Source organism: Staurois parvus, unplaced genomic scaffold (assembly GCF_062004578.1).
Source record: "Staurois parvus isolate SC_StPar_1 unplaced genomic scaffold, SC_StPar_1.0 ptg002979l, whole genome shotgun sequence".
Classification (NCBI taxonomy): domain Eukaryota; kingdom Metazoa; phylum Chordata; class Amphibia; order Anura; family Ranidae; genus Staurois; species Staurois parvus.
Genome location: NW_028320775.1, coordinates 87,679 through 111,251, shown reverse-complemented (window position 1 = coordinate 111,251; position 23,573 = coordinate 87,679). Strand labels below are relative to the sequence as shown.

Here is a 23,573-nt window from a genome sequence, read left to right as displayed (position 1 = left end):
ATTGTGTGTACTAGTCTTTAGTATTCACATTCCCCTCTGGTGTCCAGCATGGTTTGTGTCCTTAATCCCTGGAATTTGATGTTTTTAGGAAGTGCAGTATATACAATCTGTGGAAAATGCAAGCACAAAGTTGATGGACATGTACAAATGTGTACCAAAAAAAAAATGGTGGGTTGGTGATCCTTTACAAAGTATAGTTTATTATCCAAGCACGAGGGATTCCTCCATCTACCTTGTTTCGTGTGGATGGAGGAATCTCCTTTGGGAATCTCAGTTTGGGCTGATCAACAAAAACTAACCTCGTATGGTCAGCTGCATTTCAAACAATGTGCAGGGACCAGAAGTGTTAGGAAATGAGAGTAGCACTGAAAGGCCATCTTCAGTTCTCCTTATTTCACAAAGGGCTGTAGAGGCAAGTATAAATAACACATATATATTTCCCAGGCTGTTTTAAATAAAAAATTATCCCTTTTTATTTTCCTGGAGTTGGGCTTTAACTACTTCCCTACCAGGCAAATTCTGACATTTTTCTTCTACAAAACCATCATTTGTTTGCTAGAAAATTACTTAGAACGCCCAAACATATATTTTTTTATCAGAGGCCTTAGATAATAAATGGTGGATTTTGCAATTTTTTTAAATTTTGAAATGAAATTTAGTGCACACAAACACAATATAATACCCCATTATTTGGTAGAGTATAAACGATGATGTGATGCAGAGTAAATAGATACCCAACAGGTCACTCTTTAAAATTTGCTTATGCCCGTAGAATGTGCCAAACTACAGTACCCAAAGATCTCCATCGGTGATGCTTTAAAAGCCTTTGCAGGCTACCAATTTAAAGTTACACAGGAGGTCTGGTGCTAGAACGTTTGCTCTCACTATAATGTTTGCGGCGATACCTCGTTTTTGTATTATTATTTATTCTGTTTTATTTTTTATTCTCTCCTTAATTTTTTTATCACTTTTATTGTTATCACAAGGAATGTAAACATCCCTTGTGATAACAATAAGCAATGACAGGTACTCTTTCAGAGCCCAGATCTGTCCTGGAGTGAACCATCACTTCTGGTCTCTAATACCCTAGAGATGATCGGGATGTTCCAGCCCCTGTTCAGCTCTATTGGAATTGCTAGCTTCAGTCTCAGCCCCCCTGATCGTATGGGAGCGCCTGTTAATGTGCTGGAGAGCAGTGGAGGGGGGGGCTGTACCTCTCCCGCCATTTTTAAAAGCAATTCACTGGCTAATTAGCTGCTAGAATTGCTTTTACATTATGGGGCATCGCTGGCTTAAAAAAAAGATATGGGATGATATATGTAGCTCATCATGATATCTCTGCTGCAAGTCTAGGATGTCATATGACATCCTATGAGCCGGAAGTGGTTAAACACAATTGCTGGAGTTCTTCTTTATTCATATATAAAGCAAAACAATGAATGCAAACATCTAGCTCCCTTTTGGCCTGTTAAATATACCAATGAAATTGTTTCATAATATCTGTTCAATAAGTGCAAAAAGTACCTGCTGTTCTTGCCAGAAATCCATTTTTGTCCTTTATAGTCTTGCAGTGCAATGTTATCTTCCTGTCCAGGTTCCCTCTGTGGACTATAGAATACCCCACCTGTTAGGGAAATGAAAGTCAGAGGTATTCAGTAGTCCTAAAATACTTCTTGTGTTAGAGTGACAACAGTGCTCCTCAATAGCTACAGCACAGTGAGTGAGTGTGGTCACCCTAGGACAGGAAGTGTTATTAGCAGGATCAGCAGGTGAAAAGGGGGGTAATGAAGCATGAAGAAAGAGCTAGGACTGTAAACTTCAGTATATTACATTTTTCTTCTTGGGTTTAGATACTTTAATGAGCTTTTTGAGGGCTGGGTGGGCATTTAAAGTTTTTTGCTATTATTATTATGCACAAGAAGACCCAGTTTTTGTAACTTTGAAAAAGGCCCGTGCTCTTTAGCTACACCTGTGGAACTCTATTATCAGTAGGGAAGTTTTATTATTTCATATTGAAATAAGGACCTGTTGATTCTGTTTACATAATAATGCAAAAAAATGGAAATGGTTAAATTGTAGCATGGCTCAAGCTTCTCGCATATCAGATTTCTGCTCTAAAGCATGTTGTCTACCTGAAAGAAAGGTAGTACTTGTTCAGCTAGAGACTGGCAGGGCGCCCAGGAAAACTTAGTTACACATTTTTTTTTTCCCTTCAATAATGTACTAAAAACATGTATTCATATCTTATCTGTTTTCTTTCACTCCAGCAATTTGCCCAAAGGGGAAAAAACTTCAGAGCTTTTAGAGTGTAACATTGATCATGCAGCTACTAAGAGGTTTCATTTTGTTTTCTGCCTTAATTGCACCATTGCTTCCTCACTATTGTATTTAGCTCCCTGATTTCTTTTTAAAGCGGTAGTAAAGTTTCTTGAAGAAAAAAAAAAAAATTCCCCCTGCAAAGTAATATCCTAATGTGCTACTATGCATCGCATACTAGCACATTATGAAATGCTTACCTTAAAAGGAAGCCCTCCATTGGTGTGCTGTCACCACCGACAGGGCTTCCATCTTCATCCGGTCTTCCCTCTGGGTTCCATGTGACTGGCCAAGCTGCTACGATGTCACTCCCGTACATGGCACACAGCTGTGAAGGAAGGGCACGGGTATTATATAATCTCAAAGGTCCCTGTTTCAACGCCCCTCGTAAAAGCTGTAGTGCGAAAAAAACGGCATTAAAGAGTCCAGTTCCTAACACTTATGTAAATAACATAAAACATATCTTCACCAAAACTTTTTTTTTCCCCATTTTTAGTAGAGTAGGGACAGGTTAGAGACCCTGTCAGATATTTAATTTTTTTTTCATCTAATCGAACAGTATTAGGAATCCCAAAAATTACAATTGTCTCATAAAGCGTTCCTGCGAAGTCCTTTAATGGTTTCCTTTACTTTTGAGAGATTTTCACTCAGTTCTGTTGTATCTCTGGATCAGGAATGGAAAATCTTCTGAACAGGGTGCGAAAAGAAAAAAACATTTACTGCTCTATCCAAAATTTAGAGAAAAAATGGTTTGTCAATATATGCAATTAAGGCTACGTTCACACTGGTGATTAGGGCAGGTGAGAATAATCGCGTAAGAAATCAGAGATTCCTGCTGCGGCTCTCAGGGGCTAGGTGCAGCTGCTGGCCCCATTCACTATGACAGGTTGCTGGCGGCCGCAGTTATTCACTCCTTTCTCCACAGCCAGCAATCACTGCAAGTAATCACTGGCTGTGCAGATAGCCGCGAATAGCTGTGGCTGCCGGCAGCCTGTCATTATAGTGAACACTTTTTTACGAGGATATTGTCATAGGGAGTTTTACATTGGGCTGGTGATAAAAAGTGAGATGTTGTAGCCAATGTGTAATTTACTGTTTTCCATATTAACAGTTTAACATTTTGTTAGCATTGTTACGGACATTCTGTTACAAGCCACACATTTAAGGGTCCTGGGATGATGGTAAACTAATATTTTGGGCCTTACAGCAGGGCCCACTGATGTGGGAGCTTAATGGCTTGCAACCTCTAGGTGTTTGAAATGGAAAAATGTTTAATGAATTAAAAAGATTTTATTACAAAAATAGGGAAAAACCTGATGTAAATTTTTGGAAGAATTTTGCACATTAAAGCCTCTTCTATATATTGATAAATGTGAGAACTATGTCTTCATAAAGGTGAGAAATTATTTGTCTTTTTATTTTTGTAGAGTTGAAAAAGAGGTTCAGAAATAGCTTTAAACCTCATATAGGGTCTCGTCTCAGCCCCTACTTGAGAACATTTCCAATAACATCATTTTTATTTTTTTATTTCCTGACAGCTGTGCTTTTTAAAATACTTGTCTTTGAAAATGTAAATGTGTCATGCAGAGAAACCGCATGAAATGTTACAATATGTATTTATTAAGTGGCTTACATTCTTGTTTCTTCTCCTTTAAGGATCCACTACATCATCTTCCACAATTCATAATGAGGCTGAGCTTGGAGACGATGATGTTTTTGCAGTGAGTACTAACCATTGCTTAAAATATGCCAACAGACTTACCTTGAAATACTTTAAGTTTTAAACTGCAAATAGAAATATTGTACCCTAATGGATAACATGGCTTAGATTGTATTTATGGAGCACTGTATTGTATTAGTATTGCAGGCTTTTACATTTTTTACTTAATATGAATAGATTAGTCTATTGTCCTCCTGGAGGATATATGAAGTATAAATCTGGGCCAGGGCAAGAAATATGCAAGGTTAGTCCCTTTAAATCTTTGAATTGGCAAAGTGACAGATTCTCTTAAGGTGACCTTCCATGATCTTCTATTTGCAGATTATTCTACACATTTTTCTTTTGCCTTAACACAAAACCGTTTACTGTGAAAAATGATTTGAGCATCTGAAATAGTCATTGCACATGCAGATTTCCATTATGGTAGATTAAATAAATTGTTCATGTTAACCATTGCTCCTCTCACCTCACTCATTTTTTGTGGCTTTCTTATCTCTTCTTTAAAACAAAATTTACAGAGTTTAAGTGTTAACCAGATCAACCACTTGGATTACTAATGTTGTATTTCTAGATCATGAATTTTAATACCTGTTTAGTTGCTGTATGCAAAACCTTTTGTTGGCTATACTGATGGTATTGGCTGCAGCTATTGTGTATAATGAGTACCCACTTGGTTTCATGCAGTGAAGTTCACTTGGCCACCAAGGGGGATTTTTGCTCTTGAAGCCTGGATCATGTGTGAAGTCTGGTTTTATATGTGAAGCAAGGGTACAGTACATTGCATGGACTGAATCAACATTGGAATTGTGTTCATTTTTTTTCTTTTTTACATTGATGTTTGGGCCATGGATTGTGAAAACTCCGTTTTGAAACCCTTTTTACTGCCCTGATTTCAATGCAAAAAATAGTTCATAACTTTCGGATGCTGCGTATCCAGAATTGCTTGCTATCCCAATGTCCCCCGCTAGAGTAGTGATATATATTATTTGTTCTATTGCATTACCAGTACTAGCAAACTTTGCCAAAATATACTACTTTACTTAAATAGTGAACTGCTGTATGTCCATGCGCTTTTTCCCTATGACTTGCCGTATGCAAATTTTGACACTGGGGCACAACCTGACTGCATCTCACAGTGCTGTGCAGTGCCTCAGCATTGGTACCCTGCATTGCATAGTTGGATGTTGTAGGGCACATTCCAGCACTTAGATTTCTATAAATACGGCACTGGACACCAAACTGCACTGTACTCTGTAACGCACTGGACACCAAAATGCACTGTACTCTGTAATGCACTGGACACCATAATGCACTGTACTCCGTAATGCACTGGACACCAAAATGCACTGTACACTGTAACGCACTAGACACCAAAATTCCCTGTACTCTGTAATGCACTGGACACCAAAATGCACTGTAATCTGTAACGCATTGGACACCAAAATGCACTGTCCTCTATAACACACTGGACACCGCAATGCAATGTACACTGTAACGTACTGGACACCGCAATGCACTGTACACTGTAATGCACTGTACACTGTAACGCACTGGACACCGCAATGCACTGTACACTGTAACGCACTGGACACCGCAATGCACTGTACACTGGAACGTACTGGACAACGCAATGCACTGTACACTGTAACGTACTGGACACAGCAATGCACTGTACACTGTAACGCACTGGACACAGCAACGCACTGGACACAGCAACGCACTGTACACTGTAACGCACTGTACACTGTAACGCACTGGACACCCCAAAGCACTGAACACCGCAATGCACTGTACACTGTAACGCACTGGGCACCGCAATGCACTGTACACTGTAACGCACTGGACTCCGCAATGCACTGTACACTGTAACGCACTGGGCACCGCAATGCACTGTACACTGTAACGCACTGGACACCGCAATGCACTGTACACTGTAACGCACTGGACACCCCAAAGCACTGTATAATGTAACGCACTGGACACTGCAATGTACTGTACCTCGTGCCTGGTATGCTCTCCTTCTCTCCTGTTGCGCCTCAGCGGGTGAAATCAGGAGCCTCCAGGCTGCTGCTCTCTGGTTCCTCGTGGCCGAGGTCCCAGCGAGCAGCCTAGCTATTTGCCGGCCGGCACAGATTTTTTTTTTTTTTCTGCAGGCATGGCGAGCCAGATAAATGTCTTTGGCGGGGCCGTATGTGGCTTGCTGACCGTAGTATAAGAACCCACCGGTCCCCTGATTAGCTGTGTCCAGTTTGTGTGCAACCAAAATTCTGCAAAAAAAATGACCCTGGACACACACTGGCCACATCCAGGATCGGTTGGATGATCTGTTCACATGTAGCTGCTCAGATGAGCAGGCATATGAACACAATGAGCATTGCTGACCTTTGATTTGTACAGAGTACAAATCTGACAGCTGCTGCTGGTCACCCAAAGAGTACGCAGACAGCGTTTTGTACTGCTGGTGAGAATCTTGTGATTTTTGACAGCAGCCACCCCATTTGCCCGTTTGAATACAGCCAAACTATGTATGGCCACAATTAGTTGTGCACATTGATGCTTCTGGTGCTCCTTGTAATCATACTATTTGTATTTCTGTGCAGAGCCTTTATGACCCCCCGTGTGCCACCTTTCTACTCTGTAATAGCTATAAATGTCTCCACATTCTCTTTCCCTGTCACTCTGAATGTCTGTCGCAGATCCCCACCCACTCTCTGAGAAATCCAGTATCTGATTATAATACCGCTGTCAGTAAAACAGGCCCTGGCACCCACAACACCACATCCTGTCAGTCCAAGATAGTTCAGAATGTTTAACCTCTTTGCAGGACTCATTAAGGTGCCAAAACACAGAACATACGTTTTCGGATCCCCTCATGTCACAACACCTGCATTCAATTACCAAAAACTCTTGAGAATAAACGGGTCCGTGTCTTATTGCTGCTCATTCCATATCTTGAGTACATCTGTAATTAAAATATGTGAGATCTGATGGCATGTTTACTTGTAGCATTGAAAAAATACCCACTATTCACAGGGGTACGTCTGTGCAGTCTTCTTAGATACCCACCCTGGTAGCTCCTCGGGCTCCCCTTCTACTTCATTTATCCTTTGGGAGTGCAGACAGGGCATACAGCTTTTGATTGAAAACTTCAGCATATGACATGACAAAATATTGCCCATTGATATTCCTCTGAAGTAGTGGAGTTGAAACACATCAAGGAATTTTGAGTCTAATGCATTTGATGCACCACTCCAAATGTGTGTTTATTGGGCAAGCATAGCAATGCTCTTGTTACTATACAAGATGTTCTGAGGCTCATATTGGGTTCTAGAAGTTTTATATATATATATAGCACTTTTTTAGGTGTTATTTTTTTAAAATTAAATCTTTTGTACTTTTTGTGCTTAATAAAATTGTTTTTTCCCCAATAATGTAGACTACGTGTTTCTCAAGTTTTTGGTTTATTTTTATCCTGGATAAGGTATGCCCTTTAAGGGAGAGTTGGTTGGAATCATTGGGCCCCTTTTACATGAAGGGTCAAATCAGGTCCACCTGTCAGTTTTTGCAGGCGGATCTGAACAGACCTTCCATTTGCCCTATGGACGAATAAGTGTAAACATGTTCATTTATACCTGACTACCTCTCATTCGGTCTGCTAAAAAAAAAAAAAAACTAAAAGGGATCTGTACCCCCTCTGTTTAGGTGATTTGGACTAGAGGACAGTCGGGTATAAGCGGAAAGCGGAGTCTATATGCACCTGCCGGTCCATAGAGCACAGGGGACTACGTCCGTGTCCTCTCTGCATAAAATGAGCCAACACGGACCTGTCATCCGCCCACTCTCCTCTTATCAGCAGGGGATCAGCAAACAGATCCCCTGCTGATTATAACAGAGTCTGCCCCCTGTGAAAGGAGCCTTATGCATATTTATTTACATGTTGATGTATTTACCACTTGCCAACCCACCACAGCACATACACTGTGGCACAGGGCAGCACATGCTGGCACAATCACCCATATGTAAGTTATTGTCCCTGCTTCAGGTCAGGAGCGTGCAGTGCGCCCCTCCTGTGACTGCTGTGTCCACCGGACACAACAGACTACAGTTACCAGTAATCGGTTACCAGTAGCTGGGTATCATGTGATCGCTGTGATTGGTCATAGCTATCACATGATAACAATGTACACAACTTGTAATACCCTCCCACCCTCGCTATGGTGACACTGAGCTACTCTGATGACAGGATGTTAACGAAAAATAAAAGAAACTGTTTAAAGGATTATGTAAACTTTTTTTATTTTATTTTTTTCTAACATGCTGTCTCTAGTCACTGATCACTGCTACATCAGTCATATGATGACGCTGTACTGAACTGGTAACAGTATGTAAAAAAAAGAAACCGGTGAAAAATCTTTATTTTTTTTGTACTTACATATTATAGTACACTATATAGCCAAAAGTATTGGGATGCCTGCCTTTACACACACATGAACTTTAATGGCATCCCGGTCTTAGTCTGTAGGGTTCAATATTGAGTTGGTCCACCCTTTGCAGCTATAACAGCTTCAACTCTTCTGGGAAGGCTGTCCACAAGGTTTAAGAGTGTGTCTATGGGAATGTTTTCAAAGTGAAACAAAAAAGAAGAAAGTGCACCAACCTTGCGCATTACCTTAGTAGACCATAATTTTATTCAATTCAGAATAATACTCACAAACAACGAAGTAAATCAAGCATGTAAGTCCTCAAAGGAACTGTAGAAATGTGAAGCCTGTGCGAGTCACATCGTAGGAGTAGATACTCATGACGCGTTTCGAAGGGCATCCCTTCTTCATCAGACTTGCACAGGCTTCACATTTCTAAAGTTCCTTTGAGGACTTACAAGCTTGATTGACTTCGTTATTTGTGAGTATTATTCTGAATTTAATAAAATTATGGTCTACTGAGGTAATGCGCAAGGTTGGTGCACTTTCTTCTTTTTTGTTTCACTTTGCAGTACTGGTCAGACTTTCCCAGCCTTGTTTAGAGCTGCACAACCTTATATGCATTATTGGTCGAATTTTTCAAGTTCTGGTTCCATCTATCCACCCTTGCTCTGGGTCATAGAGCGCAGGAGAGGTCGTTTCTGGTTCTATGGGAATGTTTGACCATTCTTCCAGAAGCACTTCAGGCACTGATGTTGGATGAGAAGGCTTGGCTCACAGTCTCCATTCTAATTCATCCCGAAGGTGTTCTATCTTGTTGAGGTCAGGACTCTGCGCAGGTCAGATAAGTCCCTCCACCCCAAACTCGCTCATCAAGTCTTGAGTTGTGCACTGGTGCGCAGTCATGTTAGAACAGGAAAGAGCCATCCCCAAACTATTCCCACAAAATTGGGAGCATGAAATAGTCCAAAATGTCTTTGTATGCTAATGCCTTGAGAGTTCCCATCACTGAAGCTAAGGGGCAGAGCCCAGCCCCTGAAAAACAACCCCACACCATAATTCCCCCTGCACCAAATATTACATTTGGCACAATGCAGTCAAGCAAGTGCTGTTCTCCTGGCAACCGCCAAACCCAGACACCTCCATCGGATTGCCAGACAGGGAAGCGTGATTCGTCACTACAGAGAACACATCTCCACTACTGTAGAGTCCAGTGGCGGCATGCTTTACACCACTGCATCCACCACTTTACATCGCACTTGGTGATATAAGGCTTGGATGCAGCTGCTTGGTCATAGAAAACCATTCCGTGAAGCTCTCTATGCACTGTTGTGCTAATCTGAAGGTCACACACAGTTTGGAGGTCTTTATCTATTGAATCTGCAGACAACTGGCGACATCTGCGCACTTTGCACTTCAGCATGCCCTGACCCCGCTCTGTCATTTTACGTGGCTTTCCACTTTGTGGCTTAGTTGCTTCCACTTTGTTATAATACCACTACCAGTTGACCGTGGAATATTTAGTAGCAAGAAAATTTCAGGGATGGAGATATCACGGTACCACGCTTGAATTCACTGAGCGTGACCCATTCTTTAACAAATGTTTGTAGAAGCAGTCTGCATGTCTAGGTGTTTGGTTCTATACACCTGTGGCCATTGAGGTGATTGGAACACTTGAATCCAATGATTTGAAGGGGTGTCCTAATACCTTTGGCAATATAGTATATGTAAACATCGGGTTGGTATGATTGAGACCCACTCAAAATAGAGTTTTGTATCCACTGTGGAAGGGGGCATGTTTATGCTTTAGGTTTCAGGCAATTTAGTACCTGTGAACAATAGGAGGAATCCTATTATTATCTATGGGGCCCATTTACACCTATGCAATGTGCTTCTATGCAACATGAAAAAAAAGGTGCAGGCGCTTCTATTGATACAACATTTTTGGCCCCATAGACTTCAAGGGGAGTCATGGAAAACTCATTTAACAAAATTTCACAATAATGCAGACACACAAATGTGAATCTTAGTATTGTTTCACAGGGAGCTTGACATGTCTTCATCTTATATTACTTCTGTTTTTTGAGACAAAATTGGTATAGAATGATTAACATTATTTGCAGCTTTCAGACAGACAGTATGTCAAAAACAAACAAAAACTCCCAGCTCACTTACCGGCCAGCCTGCAACAATACCGAATTAAAAGAGGTTTAGTTGCACACATTTGCAAATACATGTGTAAGCTGCAGTGGTCACCTCAAGGCACCCCAGTGTACTGCAGTCCTAACTCTTATTTTTTAGAGTCTCCCAAGTTGGAACACATATAGTAATGGATAGATTAAGGGTAGGTGTGCCTGGAAGGAGCCCACCCCTTCTTAAAGGTACAAGGATGCACGGGACACTCCACAGGAGCAAAATGGCAGCTGAAGGTATCGAGTGCTTCCCCGCACCACTTCATCAACTACACAAAAAATGACAACCACCCCAACCTTTTACTAGCGTTTGTAGCAAGGAGCACATGAAGGGGCAACACACGTCAAAAACAAACAAAAATTCCCAGCTCACTTACCAGCCAGCAACAAACCAAATTGGCCCTGTCTAACAGTTGATAGTAAAAACAAGGGGTTTAGTTGCACACATTCACAAATATATGTGTAAGCTGCAGTGGCCACATCAAGGCACTCCAGTGTACTGCGGTCCTAACTCTATAATTTTGAGTCTCTCCCAAGTTGGAACAATTATGAATAGATGAAGGGCAGGTGTGCCTGGAGACAGACAGTGACCTCACTTAAGTTAAACATAATGAGTAGTAAAGGGAGCAAATTTTTAATGTCAATGCCTAGGCAGTTTTTATTTTGGAGGAGGAGGTGGTAGAGAAATGAAGACCCTTCGCTTCTAAAGCTGGCCATACATGGATTGAATTTCAGCCATTTCCTGCTTTAATCTGGTAAAATTCAATTAGTGGGTGGCCTTGCTCGCACCACCCAGCTCCAAAAACTGATCTGAAGATTGAAGGAGAAGGTAAAAAAAATTGTCAAATCAGCTGCAGTTAGGGCTTGTTCACACTTGACTTTATTTCTAATTCTTGCCAAGCGGCCCTATAGTGTTTAACAGGCGTTAGACAGGCATTTGGGGAGCATTTGAGGAGCGTTAAAAACGCTTCCCAAACACCCTGTGTGTGGTTTTGAGGCATCTGATAGGCATTTGACAAGCGTTAGAACCGCACCACAAATGCCTATAATGAAGTTAAATGGTATTAATGCTCTGCAACCATGTCGCAAACGCCTGCCATCTGTTTGAGGAGAGGCACCATAGACTTGAATGGGAGGCTTCAACTCATCCTGACTCAACATGAGGCTTCAGTTTTGCTGCGACACTAACGCTTTAGTGTGAACAGGACTGTGTGCTGCCATGAGCAGATTTTTCATAGGCTTTTGAGAAGCGTTAAAAATGCTTCCCAAATGCCTGTCTGACACCTGCTGACAAAGCTAGTGTGAACATAGCCTTACAGCTGTGGTTTCCAACTGTCGGGGAGATTTGTCTATCGTGGATGGAGAAATCGTTAGATTTCTTTCCTTCAGCCCGCAGGCTGTTTGAACATGAATGCCTAGATTTTTTTTAGCAATACCTGCTTGTATTGTGTCCTTCTGGGGAACAAAAAGTAAGGGGAAACCTCTCCTTCGGGCGATCCATTCCTGTGACAACTGCCAAATTGAGGATTTCCAGGACAGGAAGTAGACCTCTCATCAATGGGGGCACATACAGAAGTAAAACTTGGAAGTACTAACCCCAGCTGTGTGCAAAGCACAAATGCCATTTTTGGAGTTTTGCTTTAAACTGTAAAACTGCTTTCTTGTCCTGTTAATAGCTGCCCAGAGTCAGTGTGTATCTCTCCGGTGGCATACTCCCCAATATAGAGAACTGGAGGGGACTTTAGCGACTTCCCCTTGGTTTCTGCCCAGTTTGCACACACGTTGTGCACAGAAGGTGCAGGATTACCAAATGTCCTGTGTATTTTCACAGCATAAATACGGCTCACTTGGCAGCCTTAACTGCAGCTTTAGCGGTGATACATTAGGTCAAAGTAAAATCATTTTTACGCATCTGGGAGCTCAGTAAAAAAAAATGATTCTGCCCTTAAGGCAGCATCACATTCCACTCCACTGCAGTAGATGAATCATTGTAAAACTAAAGCGAACATGATCTTAGTGGTCAGATCAACCAAGGTCAAGGCAATACAAGGGAGGAGCATATTATCCGCGGTGTTGAATCAGTGAGTCATCTGCTTCCCTTTTCAAAATGTAACACCCTCTCTTCCTCCGCAGGAATATCAAGTGCACTTGAAAGGTTTGTGATAGTGAGAGACAACTGGATAGCTAAGCAATAATTCATTAGGGAAGCAGCCTGCTTATGTTCGCTGCTCATTATGCCGCCTGCAGACTGTAAGGCGAAGCCTGGTCATTGGAGAGGTGTGTGTTGGAGGGTCTTTTCAGGATTGCTGACCAGATCCTTTCAACAGTTGGTATTCCGTTCCCATCTGTTCTTTTGTCCCAGTTTTAAAAGACAAACAACAGCAGGCTGGGTTAAAAGGTGACTTCCTCTGCTCCAGAGTAAAGCTATCATTAGCAGCTGCTTCCCAGCTACCTGCCAGAGTGATTTATGGAACAAGATAGGGGAGGGGAAGGAGCCCAGGCCTTCTATGAATTAAATGGCTTTGCTGTTTCCATCACTGTAAAGTGCCATAGGAGTCTGTGTAACTACGCGTTCTGCCACTCCCAGTTTGGTGGCTTAAGTTACAAAATAAAATGTGCATAAATAGTTTTATGGTCTGCTCGTTATGACGGAACACAGCTTCACACTTTCTGTCTTCGGGCTGTTTATTTTTGAAGTGTGTGTATATATGTAATAAATATACAGTATATATACTCCATCTTCATCCATTCAATTTATTGTTCATACAACTTCATGGATAGACGCGTGTGTATGTATGTGATATATATATATATATACACACACACGCAGGCAGTATCAGCACTCAATCCCAGGTCAATGCTGAGGTATAATACGCACTCCAAGGGCCTCCTCCGATGACCAAAGATAACGGTGTAATAGTTTTAATTCACTGAGATTTTGCCACAACTATTATAGCATCCTCCTTGTTCAGTTTGCCCCTTTGAGTGCCTACTATACCTATGAACACCCACCAAAACCCATTGTGGCATGGATTCCTCTAGACCTCTAAAGGGCATGTTGTGTTATCTGGTTCCTAGCCAGTAGCAGATCCTTTATGTTCTGTACATTTTGAGGTGGGGCCTCCATGAATCTGACTTGTTTTTCTAGCACATCCCACAGTTGCTTGATGGCTTGAGATCTGGAGAATTTAGAGGACAAGTCAACACCTCGAACTTGTTTTTGAGTTCCTCAAGCCATTGTTGAATTCATCAGACCAGGCTACCTCAGATTTGATGCTCATACATCCATTGTAGACGCTTTTGTCTCTGGACACGGGTCAGCATGATCACCCTGACAGATCTGCAGCTATGCAGCCTCATACGCAGCAAACTGCAATGCATTCTGTGTTCTGACACCTTTGTGTTGGAACCAGCCTTAACCTTTTCAGGAATTTGAGCTACAGTAGATCTTCTATTGGATTGGAATACAAAGGCCAGTCTTAACTCCCCACTTTCATCAGTAAGCCTTGGCTGCACATGATCCTGTTACTGGTTTGCCAGTTTTCCTTCCTTGGACCACTTTTGGTAGGTCCTGACCACTACAGACCAGGAACATCCCACAAAAGCTGCAGTTTTAGGGGATGTTCTGACCTAGTCGTCTTGCCATTACAAGTTAACCTTTTTTTGGTCCAAAGTTGCTCAAATCCTCACACTTGCCCATTTTTTCTGCTTTCAACACATCTACTTCAAGGACAACATGTTCTAATATATCCCACCCACTTTCAGATGTCATCATAGCGGGATAATCAGTGTTGTTCATGTTACTTGTTAGTGGTAACGATGTTATGGCTGATCAGTGTGCGAGTATGTATATGTAAAAACACGCTTAGACACACCAATTGAGGTGAACTGCACGGGAATCTCCTGTAGCCCTCAATGGGTGCTCTCCTTCAGCAAGTTCCACTCTGCTCTGGCCTGGTATACATTCCTATGTACTATTCTGTATTGAAAAATACATTTTCATACTTAGCATTTTGGTGTGTCCTTTTTTGGGACTTTTACTTTATATTTGTATGTGTATGAGCATGTACATTGTTAATAAGCCAAGCAGTGGAGCTTTCTTGTCTTGTTTTTGCTCTGCAGGCAATATCGTTGGAAGCTAGCTCATAGATATGAAATTTGTGAAAACAAATCCATGCTCAAATCCTCAAAGTCCGCCACATCTCTAGCCTTGCTCCTGGATTTATGAAGATTCAGCCCTATTGTCTTTCCTTGCTGAAGCCCATGAAGCAGCTCACTGTTCTGTGTCTCTGGAGTCTTTGAAGCACAGGGCTCAATGAATAGGGCAGTGTTCCCTTATGCAAACACTGTAAAAAGTAAACTTGCAATTGGGCAAAGCACACTTTTTTTTTTTCCCCCCTTTTTTTTTTTTCAAACTGGGATTTGTTCTTTGTCACGCACTAGGTCTTCAGTAAAATAAGTCTCCCTAGACTTATCTTATCCGTAATGCATAACCCAGTTGTGAAATTGCTTATGCACACTTAGAGACTACAAATGGATATTAAGGGGCACATTTATCAGTGTGGGAATAGATTTTTCTACACAGCACTTAAGCCCCATACACACGATGAGAATTTTGGACAAATTATCCATTTTTTAATTATTTGGGGTTTTTTTGCATGCTAGTCTCATATCGAAAGTAAAGAGGTCACGAAAGTTACGAAAATTCTCGTTTGAGTAAACATTCGGAAGTTATGTAATGTGTTTGTATTGTATTTTTGGATGAAAACTGTACTAATTTAAAAGAAAATCGTACGATCTGGTCTCGTATGGGAAAAATTTTCATGCTTGTCCCTTCAATCAATTTCGGATGAAAGATGTGTACTAATGATCAGATTATTGTATGATCGCTTTGAAATCTGTATTTTTTGCACGATTTTTTGATTGTGTGTATTAGACTTTAGTCATTCAAAACAAAGAGAAAAACAAAAAAAAAAAGCTAGTATGCATTTAAATTGTCAACATACCATAGACCCATTGCGGTTTCAGAAAAACAACCTTTCCTTCTTATCGTTGATCTTTTTGTCCTTTTCCTCGCATTGGTCATTGTGATGTAGTTTTGGTTATGTGCACTGGCATAGCATGGCTCCTACCATCCTAATGAGATTAAAGGAAATAAATAGGTTGCTTTGGGTGATTTCCTTCTGAAAATGCTGAGTGCTTTTGACTTCCATGTCCCTGCACTGCCTGCACCTTCTCTATTTTGCTCTCCACGTTGCAGCTGTTTTTTAAAGACATGAATTTATTCCTTTGCAGATTAGATGTACATTGACAAGATCTCCTTTTTCTACAGTGTCTTCATTTGCTTGGTTTGATTGGATTATCCATGTGGTTATAGGCTGTCTTGCACAGCTCGATTTTCCTGTCCCTGCTAACAGCGTAGATAGCGCTGTGGCTGAATACAATGGCTCTGCCAAACAGTGACTGTATCTAAAAGGATGCAGTTATTGTTTGGCCAATAGTTTTCCACCCGGCTCAGATGATATTTGAACTTACTTTTGTAGAGCCTGGTAGTGCTTGCCTGACCACCAGCAGTTAAAATTTTGGCCAATTCAGCATTTGCCATTTCATTTGTGTGCATGGAGGTATTGTGTTCTGATTTTTTTTTGATTTTTTTTTATTATTATTCATACCGCCAGCTGAATGAAACAAATTGAACCATCAGTGGCCACCTTAAGGGTGGCCATAATTCGCCCGGTCTCTCCCCTGATCTAAGGCTACGTTCACACTAGCCTTGTGTGCAGGCGGCAGAGAGGTGTTTGGTAAGCGTTTTTACCGCTTCCCAAACGCCTCTGCCAATTCTGCACATTACAGCACATGGTGCTGTTCTAACGGGAGCGTTTGCGTCGCGTTGCGACAAAACGGACGCCTCTGGACGAGTCAGGAGGCTTTGAAGCCTCCTATTCTCGTCTATGGTGCCGCTCCGCAAACGCCCAGCCGGCGTTTGCGGTGCGGTTGCGGGGCGTTTGCGGAGCGGTAACACCACTCAAACTGCATTATAGGCGTTTGTGGGGCGTTATTAACGTTCGGCAAACGCCTAGCAACCGCCTCTAAACCGCGCATGCGGCGTTTGCGGAGCGTTTGCCGAGCGTTAATAACGCTCCGCAAACGCCGGACCAACGCTTGCCAAAAGCTATAGGGGCGTTTGGCAAGCGTTGGCAAAACAGCCTAGTGTGAACGAGCCCTAAGAGCCCTATCCAGTGCTTAGATAAGGATTAGGCCATTAAAGCTACCCAAGTGGATGATAAGGAGTTCTTTTAAAGATGGAAGTATTTTGTACTTCACACCAAGATATTCCATCTGTAAGATGTGAGGGTGTACACCACACAAGTTCCACTCCTGTCCATCAGGCTGGTAACAGTGGTGGGTCCCATCGATACACAGGATTGCCAGATTGTTCTTCGGCAGGCATCTGTCAGTCAATAGTCAACCCTCATTCTACTTGCTTTTACAATTTGTAGGCAACATTTGCATTTTAATATCACTGCGATGTGTATGTAATGGCATTAGAGAAGACGCACCTGCTTCCATTAAAATAAGATACATGTGGTATTTTTAAATATACATGGTATCTTAGTAATTGTCCTACTCCAAACACAGGTTATTTGCGGGAAAAAGGATTTCCTGGAGGGGCAGGAAATTATACAGGATCAACAGTCATGTGAAGCTGGAAAGGATGTCCTCAATTCCCATTTCAGAGCACTAGCCGGTTAGGTTGGTGGATACCGGGAAGAGGCAATGTAATGTGCTTTCAGGATTATGCTTTTCATAAGACTCCCTTCTATTTGCATAGTGTTAACAGCGCATGGCTCTTTACTGCCATACAATAAAATGGTAATATAATCCAGTAAGGAAAACAAAGGTAGGACAGCGTAGCTAGGTAATAATGAGGAGCTACTTGTTACATATCTTAAATGAGACAGGACATCTGTCAAGTAGAAATATACATTATACTTCTGTTCTCTGCCATTAGACCCTTTTTACTCCTAACAATTTTTTTTAGGCATTCTAATTTAACTCCTTGTCCTCTCTGGGGGTTGTGTCTTTGTTGTTTAGGTTTGGAAATTACAGGGAGTCTTCACAGGGTGGGTCCTTGGGGGATATTGCACCCAAAGTGGGGGTGTCCTTTTAGCTATATCTGAAATATACTTCATATGCCAACCTTTCTGTGTGTATGTATGTATGTATGTATATGTATATATATATATATATATATATATATATATACATATATATACACACAGTGGGGATCGAAAGTTTGGGCACCCCAGCTAAAAATTTGTATTAATGTGCATAAAGAAGCCAAGGAAAGATGGAAAAATCTCCAAAAGGCATCAAATTACAGATTAGACATTCTTATAATATGTCAACAAAAATTAGATTTTATTTCCATCTTTTACACTTTCAAAATAACAGAAAACAAAAAAATGGCGTCTGCAAAAGTTTGGGCACCCTGCAGAATTTATAGCAGTTGTCTAGAAAACTGAAACTGAAAATAGTTGACGCTCACAAAGCTGGAGAAGGCTATAAGAAGATAGCAAAGCGTTTTCAGATGTCAATATCCTCTGTTCGGAATGTAATTAAGAAATGGCAGTCATCAGGAACAGTGGAAGTTAAAGCAAGATCTGGAAGACCAAGAAAAATATCAGACAGAACAGCTCGCAGGATTGTGAGAAAAACAATTCAAAACCCAAAACTTTTGTTGACATATTATAAGAATGTCTAATCTGTAATTTGATGCCTTTTGAAGATTTTTCCATCTTTCCTTGGCTTCTTTATGCACATTAATACAAATTTTTAGCTGGGGTGCCCAAACTTTCGATCCCCACTGTGTGTATATGTATATATATATATATATATATATATATCTTTCTGAAGTCCAGCAGCAAAATCTCTCCACCTTAGTTCCCATCGTTGTTCTGTTGATATTCCTCTTGCCATGCCAGATGTTTCCAGGCATGCATTCTCCATAGCATGAAATAAAAAGCAATCTCCCCCAGTTCTGTTATGTCCACGACAGATCTTGACACCAGAATCCCAAGGAGACTTAAAGTGCATGTAAAACCAAAATTTTTTTTTTTTTATAAGGTGGAAAAGGGTTAAAAAACCCTTTGTTTGCTTTTTGTGGTTATCTTGAGGAGATATTCCTTTACCTTCTGTCCTGGAGATAGAACAAGAAGTAAGAGGAACTCTCTCCAGAGTAAAGGCACTTCCCCTTTGGACAATTTTTACCAAAACAAGCATCCTCATGGGAACATTTTCCCTCCCTTTTTTTCAAGACAGCTGTAAAATGTGGACATTTTCATCACTTTACAGTGGTCTTCAGGACCAATGAGGAGTGATGGAGGGTGTAACAATTCCCTACTCTATCCAAAACTTAAAAAAAAAAAAATTGACTCTACATATTTTTAAAGTGACACTAGTGGTGATATTTGTTTATCAAAATAATAAACATGTTATACTCGCCTGCTTTGTGCAATGGTTTTGCACAAAACAGCCCTGAACCTCCTCTTCTCAGGTTCCCCATCAACGATTATAGCTCCTCCTCCTCTTCATGTGCTCCCATAGAAAGCCACTTGCAATGGGGGCATACATTGCTTGCTCATTCCTGAGCTGTGTGTGTGTCTATAGAGCCACACTCCGCTTCCTCCTAACTGCATTTGATTCACAGAAGCAGGAGCCAATGGCTCCTGCTGCTGCTAGAGTCCCATGTGAAGAGAAAGAGAACAGAGAAGAGATGCATGCACAGTGCTAGATTTATTCTCCCCTCTCTTCCCTCTCACAAAGGGAAGGGGGAGGACAGACTGAAATAAAAGGGAATGCATTAAGGTAAAAAAAAAAAATTTGGCCTTAGAACCATTTTAAATTTTGGGCATCTACCAACAGCAAAAAAATCTCTGTTCAATTTATTGTTTGATCCTGTCTTTATCTGATCCTCCCCTTCTTCTGCTGAGAGTACAGAGCTCTAGTAGGCACTCTGCACATGCTCAGTTTAGTGTGTATTGCTAGAGTGTTTTTTTTTTTTTTTCTGTGGGAGGGTGCAGGTAATCAGCACAGGGCCAATCAACACTGTCCAGACAGGTGGTTAGGTGTTATGCAGCCTCATTGGACAGTCAGAGCAGAAGAAAAACTCTAACAAGCTTTAACCAGGGATCTGCTGGACACTGATAGAACTCACACGACTGCTCTAACTGCTGATGAGAAAAGGTATTTAGCAGTTTATATTTACTAAAATAATGTTCATGTTGTGTGTACTGGGGGAGACCAGATATATTGAATGCAGGGTCCTGGGTTTAGTAAAACTTTAAATGTGCATTTCATTGATTTTAGAAACTGACTCTCAGACGCAAAATGTGAACAAGCCCTCAGCAGTGCAAAGACTAAATTATATATATTTCATTTTTAGTAAAATAATGACCCTGAGGACCCATCTCCATTTCAAGTTACTCTTAGGAAGGGAACATTTAAACTGATAGAGCTGCCTTCTATTTTTTAGTTCAGATGGAATCCACATTTTCCTGCACCCGCAGGCAGCACTTGTTATGTTGATTGTTTTGTGTTTCTCTTTACTCTCTTCCCAAACATCCTGTTTTCTGAAGCATTTATGCATGCGATTCTGATCTGCTTCTTCAGCTTCCCAACAGCTGTAGCTTCATGAAAGTGCCTTTTATATGAACTGTAATAGGTGGATTAAGATTGTAATTTGCTATAAAATGAGCGATACTGTAGGAGGTTCCCATTTGCAGGACAGTAGACCAAATATTGTAGAATGTGTTGACAAATGTTAGTACCCTATATTTTCTATAGGGAACACTTTTAAAGCCCCTTATCAGTTTAGTGTTACAGAGGAGGTCTGGTGCTAGAATTATTGCTCTCATTCTGGCGTGTGCGGCGATATGTAGCATGTTTCATACGTATGTGCCCCATCTAGTGCTTTTATGTTTGTACGTGCATATATGTGGGGGGATGTGTCTTTGGGTGTAACTTTACATTTTTTACAATTAAAACAAAAAAATTTTTTTTTTTACTAAACTTTTTTTTATTTTTCATCACTTAAGGAATAAACAGTCCCCTGTGTGAGGAGTACATGTCCCGGACATCGGGCGATATTAATTGAACATCCCTGAGGAACGCATGTGGCCTGAGGATTAGGACCACATGCAGTCTACTTTCAGAGTCCTCAATTTACCAAAGTGAAGAAGCAGGGTTTTTTAAAACAAAGGGCTTATGAAATTGCTTAAAGTGTTACTAAACCCACAACAGTAAAATCAGTCTGTATATGCAGTAAAGCATGCTTGTAATACTCACTGTGAAACCTAAGGGGTTAATCCTCTGCACTGTGTAAAAAAGCTGTTTGATCCTGTCTTTATCTGATCCTCCCCTTCTTCTGTTGTTCCCAATCCATCGGCTGATAGTACAGAGCTTTAGGAGGCACTCTGCACATGCTCAGTTTAGTGTGTATCGCTAGAGTGTTTTTTTTTTTTTTTTTCTTCTGTGGGAGGGTGCAGGTAATCAGCACTATCCAGACAGAGGGTTAGGTGTTATGCAGCCTCATAGGACAGTCAGAGCAGAAGAAAAACTCTTACAAGCTTTAACCAGTGCTCAGCTGGACACTGATAGAAGTCACATTACTGCTGATGAGAAAAAGTTTTTAGCAGTTTATATTTACTACAATAATTGCATTTCAGTGTAGGGAGTACTGTGGGAGACCAGATATAGTGATTGCAGGGGTCCTGGGTTTAGTAACACTTAATGTAATCTACTACATTTTTATGAGTGCTTGTGCAGGAAAAAAAAAAATAAATTCTGTGTTCATCTACAGTATGTCACTGTATTATGTGGAATAAATGACAGTGTACATAAGAAAAGCAGTGGCTCCCTACCTTAGTCCTCAAGTACCTCCAACAGGTCATGGTTTCAGGATTTTCTTCACCTTGCATCGGCACTTTAAATCAATGTCAATTGTTTGGTATTTTATCTAAGCGTATTTCCCAAAAATTGCCTGTAGTGGGTACTTGGGGAATGAGGTTGGGAAACGCTGAGATTGACATTTGGCAGAAGAGTTAGCCGTACATGGTCCTATTCACAACATGTGCATTGGGCAGTATTGAGAGAGAGTAGGATGGGACACATTTTTATGCAGCACAGTATGTTGCGACACAACACACAGCAACACCCTGGTGCATAATTCTGAGCCTTGGTAAACACTAGTGCTGCTGCATATTTAGCATGTGTTTTATGTGTGTTTTCATGCTTGATGCATTTTTTTTCTAGGAAGAGCCTGCTTGTAAAACCCAAAATTCTGCCAAAAATGCAGTATGCTGCAGCAAACGAGGCACCTGCATCTTCTAAAAAAAAAAAAATCACACTACACCATGTTGCATTGATGTGAACGGTCATCATAGAGAATATTGTGGTTTACAATGTCCTGCATTGGGCAGGAGAAATCACACTAGTGTGAACGTGGCTTTAATGAAATGTCAGTTTATGACATTACAATAAAGCAAATAATTAAAATAAATAAATAAAAAAGGTAATACCCTTGTTTACATGGGCTTATGCCCAAGCGAGGGCCTTGTTTGTTTGCACTGTTGTCTCATGCATCCGCATGCAGGCAATACCATTCATGGCTACTGGAACACAGCAGTTGCACGGACACAGCCGCCGCTCCCAGTTTGACATCTGGGCATGCTCTCTGCTTTGAGGGACATGCAAGAACATGGATGTCAAATTGGGGCCAGTAGCTGTGTCTGTGCAGCCACTGCATCACAATAGACCTGAATGGGACTTCCTGCCTGCAGATGCACGGAACACCTGTGCATCCTATACAGGCAATCACGGCACTCACACCAATGTATGCTTAAGTACACCCATGTGGATGAGGCCAAAGTGTGCAGTGCCTTATAACAACGCATTGCACTGCCCCTACATAATGCACTAAAGCAGGCATGTGTTCTACAGGGTGTAATGCACACCCACTGGTGCATCATGAAAACAGATCTTGTGATGATGGCTATGAAACACTGCTTAAGTTATTGTGTAAGATACGTGTAGTGCAGCAAGTGTGTAGTTTGTCATAACAGGCGTGTTTTGCTTTAAAATATCTCAAAAAATGAAAAGGCCAGCTTGTTGCTACCACAACTTTTCACATTTTTTAGAATATTGGGAAAATTAGAGATTAGAAAATAGTTTCTTCTTTTTTTTACCGTCCCTTTCTGAGGTGGCTCTGGATCGGTGGCAGTTCTGTACTCCTGAAGGTGACACTGTGAGCAGACTGCGTACAATTACCGTGGAACAGACTGGATGCTGGCGCTGTGACAAGCAGATGATTGACAACTTCCTGTTAGCACAGTGCTAAAGATTAGAACTGCTTTTCATTGTACAATGCAGTGCTGGCCAGAGAGGGAGTGGAAGAGCTGTAGGAAGGGAAGTCTGGAATGTCGCTTTATGTGCTTATTGCATCATTGTTTCATTAGTGTGTGCATTGCAGCTCATCGCCCCACTTGTATGAAACCATGGACTTCTCGGGGACATGTGGATGTTGGAAAATGTTTTACCAGTCAGAATTCATATTCCTGCTTCATTCCTGCTTCAGTTTTCTAGCAGCTGTGTCTCTGTACCTTGAAAATATGCAGCCTTTAGGGCCCACTTAGTTCTATGCATTGTGCTGGTTTTTTTTTTTCGTTTTTTTTTAATATGGTACATGGTCATGCATCATTGTGCATTTCCTTTGTGTGTTGAATTTAGAATTTGACATAAGTAAGTTAAGATCTATTGCCACCAAATATAACCTTGCCATTATCTTCTATGACTATGCCATTGACTTCCTCCCAGTGCATTAAAAAAATTTCATATTTTTCAAAATGCACTTAAAGGGGAGCTCCA

The 23,573-nt window shown here is 41.2% G+C and overlaps 1 protein-coding gene across 1 annotated transcript in view; it reads left to right on the top strand.

The window, feature by feature from the left end:
* The window catches only part of LOC149428760 (sprouty-related, EVH1 domain-containing protein 2-like), a 59,510-nt gene that overhangs the window by 11,699 nt on the left and 24,238 nt on the right, over nt 1-23,573 (top strand). The window contains exon 3 of the mRNA XM_089667035.1: nt 3,973-4,037. Coding sequence (XP_089523161.1) covers nt 3,973-4,037 — 65 coding nt within the window. The remainder of the gene's footprint in view (nt 1-3,972; nt 4,038-23,573) is intronic.